At 45.4% G+C, this 4,355-nt stretch overlaps 1 protein-coding gene across 1 annotated transcript in view; it reads left to right on the plus strand.

The window, feature by feature from the left end:
* The window catches only part of LOC105504397 (maestro heat-like repeat-containing protein family member 7), a 66,281-nt gene that overhangs the window by 44,566 nt on the left and 17,360 nt on the right, over positions 1-4,355 (plus strand). Inside the window, exons 12-15 of the mRNA XM_011931834.1 lie at positions 2,303-2,447; positions 2,906-3,081; positions 3,727-3,864; positions 3,962-4,076. Of these exons, the coding sequence (XP_011787224.1) occupies positions 2,303-2,447; positions 2,906-3,081; positions 3,727-3,864; positions 3,962-4,076 (574 nt within the window). The remainder of the gene's footprint in view (positions 1-2,302; positions 2,448-2,905; positions 3,082-3,726; positions 3,865-3,961; positions 4,077-4,355) is intronic.

Genomic DNA, 4,355 nt, shown 5'->3' on the forward strand with positions numbered 1-4,355 from the left:
TGTTTTTAGTTTTAATTGGTGCGAGAGCTAGGCTCGAGTGGGCTTGCTCTGTCCTACCAGATTGCGTAGACTCTCTTACTAGGGAAATTAGGATTGCTTGTTGTTAATTTCCTTTATCATGAAAAGAAAGCGTCTTTCTATTCGTGTGGTGCGATCTCGGCTCACTGCAACCTCTGCCTCCCGGGTTCAAGCGATTTGCCTGCCTCCCGAGGAGCTGGGATTATAAGTGTGTGCCGCCATGCCAGGCTAATTTTTGTATTTTCAGTAGAGATGAGATTTCATCATGTTGGCCAGGCTGGTCTCAAACTCCTGACCTTAGGTGATCTGCCTGCCTTGGCCTCCCAAAGTGCTGGGATTACAGGCGTGAACCACTGCACCTGGCTGGACAAAGTTATAATTCGATAGGAAGAATAAATTCTGGCATAGTAGAGTGACTGTGGTCAACAGTAAGGTATCATATATTACAAAACAGTCAGAGGAGAGGCTTTTCAATGCTTTCAATGCAAAGAAATGGTAAAATCTGCTGAGATTTTTGAAAAATAAAAAATAGACTTTGAAATACCAAATGGCATTGCAACATCTAATGACATATTTATACAAATTTATACAGGTTTCTTTAATCTTCTAACTTCCAAGTGGTTAGATATTTTGATCATCTTTTTCTAGTTTTATTGGATGATAATTAGAGAACACAATCTAAATGTCTTCTCCTTTTGATATGTGTTGAGGGATTCTTTTGTGTGTATAGACCAGGAAGATTAATGTTATCAATTTTACTATATGTTTAATGGCTATTTGAAATAAATTTATATTCTCTACTGCATGCAAAGTCATCTATTAGACCAGACTTGTTTATTTATTTATTTTTCTTTTTTGTATATTTTTAAAGTAGAGATGGGTCTCACCATGTCACCCAGGCTGGTCTTGAACTCCTGTGCTCAAGCAATCCTCCCTCCTCGGCCTCCCAAAGTGCTGGAATTGCAGGTGTGAGCCACCTCACTCAGCCAGACCAAGCTTATTTAATTGTTTTATAATATCTCATTGTACGATTATTACAAACTTGTTTTATCCATTTTTTTTTAATGACTGTTGTTTCCAGCTTCTTGCTATTATTAACAGTGCTGTTGTGCACATTCTTACTCTAATACTGTGTTTAGATTTATAGGCATATTTACCATTTTATTTGCTCACCATCCCTTGCATCTCAAACTTTCCTTAGGAAATTATTTTTCTTTTCCCTAAAGGGGAAAGGAAAAACAAAACCTCTAAAGGTATTATTTAGGAGTTTATCCTCTAGGGAGACCCTACTGGTGAAACCATCTATTTTTGTTTATCTCTAAATAAAGCAAATCTGCATTAAATGATAGATTTGCTGGGAACTTGTGGGTTGATGTCTATTTTTGTTCAACACTTGGAAGGTTTATCCCACTGTCTTCTGCTCTCCACTGTTTCTGTGGGGAAGTTGGCTGTCAGTCTCATTGCCATTCTTTCATTGACAACTCATTTTTTCTCTCTTGTCTTTGTCCCCAGAGCATGCTGTGTATTGTTTACCAGCCGTGAAAGTCTGTCTTCACCTTTTATCTCACCTTTACTTCCTCAATGCTTTGTCCTCCTGTTTCAAAAAGGCCATGACTTCTTGAGGATACTAAGCACATTTTCTTAAAATTTTATGTTATTTGTAGCAAATGCTTTTCAGATATGTACTTTTCTTCTGAGTGTGATTTTCCAGGTAAAAGTGAAAGGGGAGACACGCTAGGCAAAGGGAAAGGCATGTACCCAATGATAGAGGAGAGAGAGTCTGTGCATGGGGTGAGGTTGGGGGTGCTGTGCAGGGCTGGTGATCAGACCTGGCCTGAAAAGAGGTGCGGTCATGCCGGATATTAAGGATGACAGGGGAAAGCCTGGAAGACAGATGCAGTGGTCTGAGGGTGGGTGGGTAGTGAGAGCTTGGACAGGCCAGAGAGAAGGCTCTTCTCTCTGATTTGACACATTCAAGTGTGGTCAACAAGCTTTGGCCTCAGATATTTTCTCAAACCAGGTTCACAGACCAAGTGAACATTTCCAGATTTCTGTGAGATGACAGAGAACAGGGAGGTCTGGAGATGATGGCAAGATGAAAGGAATAGAAGGAGAAAAAGAGAAGGGATAATGAAGAGAGAGACAAGAAAGAAGGAAGAAACCAGGGGAACTAGGGGCCTGGGCAAAGGAGCCTAGAGTCCCCTCCCCTGGAAGCACTGTGGGACTTGTGAAGAGTGGGTTACCTGGAGTGGGTAACTACATCCATGGGTTTCTGACTCTGCAGGGGGGTTTGCAGGCCCTGGGAAATCCTGGCATCCTTCCCCAAAGGCTACGAAACGATCATGGACTATCTGCTCCAGAGGCTGACTCCACACCAGAGATCAAAGGACCAGGAGCCCAGCCACAGAACAGAGATCTCACCACTGATTGTATGGAAAGGCCAGCAGAGGGGGGCTGGGGTGGGGAAGGGGACTCCCTGCTCTCCTGTCCTCGGCTGACTTGGGCTCTTTGGCCTTGACCTTTTAGGTATCAGTGTTTGGTAGAACAGTCTAATGGCAGTCTTGGAGTTGGGTTGCAGGGAGGGTTTTCCAGTTGACTTAGCTTTGTCAGGGAGATAGAATAACTGAATTCCCCAGTTCCTCTTTAACTTTCAAAGATGGTAAGAGTCTAAAACAACCACTATGATTAGAAGAGTGCTTTAAAACAGTGACATTCTAGAAATTGCCCTTCATTTTTCTGGCTTACACTAATGTAGTCTTCACTTGCTCTAACAGCATGGGTTTTACTGGGCAAGTCTGTATGGTGATGGGTTGTGGAAGAGACTTCCTGGTGACAGGACCTATGAGTTGAAGATATGATAATGCCTTACTCTTCTCCTCCCTCCCAGGCCACCAGAGCCATCCATGAGCTCCTGCTGGAGCCCAGTCGGCGGATGGAGGTGCAGTCCTTCTTCTCCTCCTTGTTCATGGCCCTGCTGTTCCAGATCTCCTTTTTGGTGGTTGAAGTGGACACTGAAATAAGCCAGGATCAGCAACACATAGCTGAATGGGTGGACCCTATAAGGTACCTTTGGTGTTTGCTAGTGATTATGCTCCAGGGACCATCAGCTTGGCACCTTCGCCTGACTTGGTGTCAGCCTGCTGGGCCTGAATACCCTTTGTACACCCTCCTGCCAGGGCACTTAACATGTTCCCCATGTGTCATTTCAAGAAGTCCCCCAGGACTTAAAAAAATTATATTTTATTATTATTATTTTTAGAGACAGGGTCTTGCTATTTTGCCCAAGCTGGTCTTGAACGCCCAGTTCAAGCCATCCTCTTCTCTCAGCCTCCTGTGTTGCTGGGATTACAGGTGCAAATCCAGCTGTCTGGACTTTTTAGAAAAGACTCCTTCTTTAAATTTGGCCTACTAGGCTGATGCAGAGATTCTGCACCAAAATGAGATCAATACCGTGGATAAAACACACATCCGAGTCCACAGACCTGGATTGCATTCCCTACCCTTCTGCTGGCTCCCTGTGTCACCTTGCAGATGCCACATCTCTTTTGGTCTCAGTTGCTTCGCTTGTAAAATATTAGCCTGGGTCTCTGGGGGCTGTCCCACACCAGCAGTTCATGATCCTGAGAAGGTTTTGGGAGTCGGGCAGGTGGCCGGGAGAGGAGCGCAGGTGGTGAATGACTTCCTATCTGTTCTTGGCCCTTTCTCCAGTTCTACCGTGGAGGCCCTGAAGACCTTGATGCAAAGTTCTGGGTATGGGGACTATGTATCTTCTATACAGAGGCATGGGGGCTGGTGGCTTCTTGTCAATCCTGAAAGACACTATGATGGAGTCACTGTGCTGGCCAGGTGAGCTGCACCTGGGTCCGCGGCTGGAGGGCTGTCCATTCACTTGGCCCGCTCCTGCGGCCCAGGCCTCACCTGAACACTGTGCTCTTGTTGGTAGGTCCCTGGTCATCAATAACTGTTGGCACAACCGCCCCCTCTTCAGCTCCATCATCAGATTCCTCCAGGACCCAGACTGCAAGAATCACTTAACAGCCCTTGTGTTCCTGACAGAGGTGACTGGTTCTTGGCGGGAGGGGGGCAGGTGAGGGTGATCCCTCTGTGAGACAGCCACACCCAACAGACACCTCCTGGAAAGGCCACTGACTCACTGCTAGGAAGGGTTGGGGGACATGACTAATGGTTACCTTGAGCTGGGGGCTTTGGTGCCTTCTTGAATCTCACAGCAGTTTGACTCTGCCCTGACTTTACAGAAAAGCACAGCTCTCTCCTTCAACCACTTCAGCCTTGAGCAACCTTTTAAAATTAATCCTTGCTTAGCGATTGACTCAGTA

The sequence above is a fragment of the Colobus angolensis genome, unplaced genomic scaffold, assembly GCF_000951035.1.
Source record: "Colobus angolensis palliatus isolate OR3802 unplaced genomic scaffold, Cang.pa_1.0 Scaffold91, whole genome shotgun sequence".
Classification (NCBI taxonomy): domain Eukaryota; kingdom Metazoa; phylum Chordata; class Mammalia; order Primates; family Cercopithecidae; genus Colobus; species Colobus angolensis.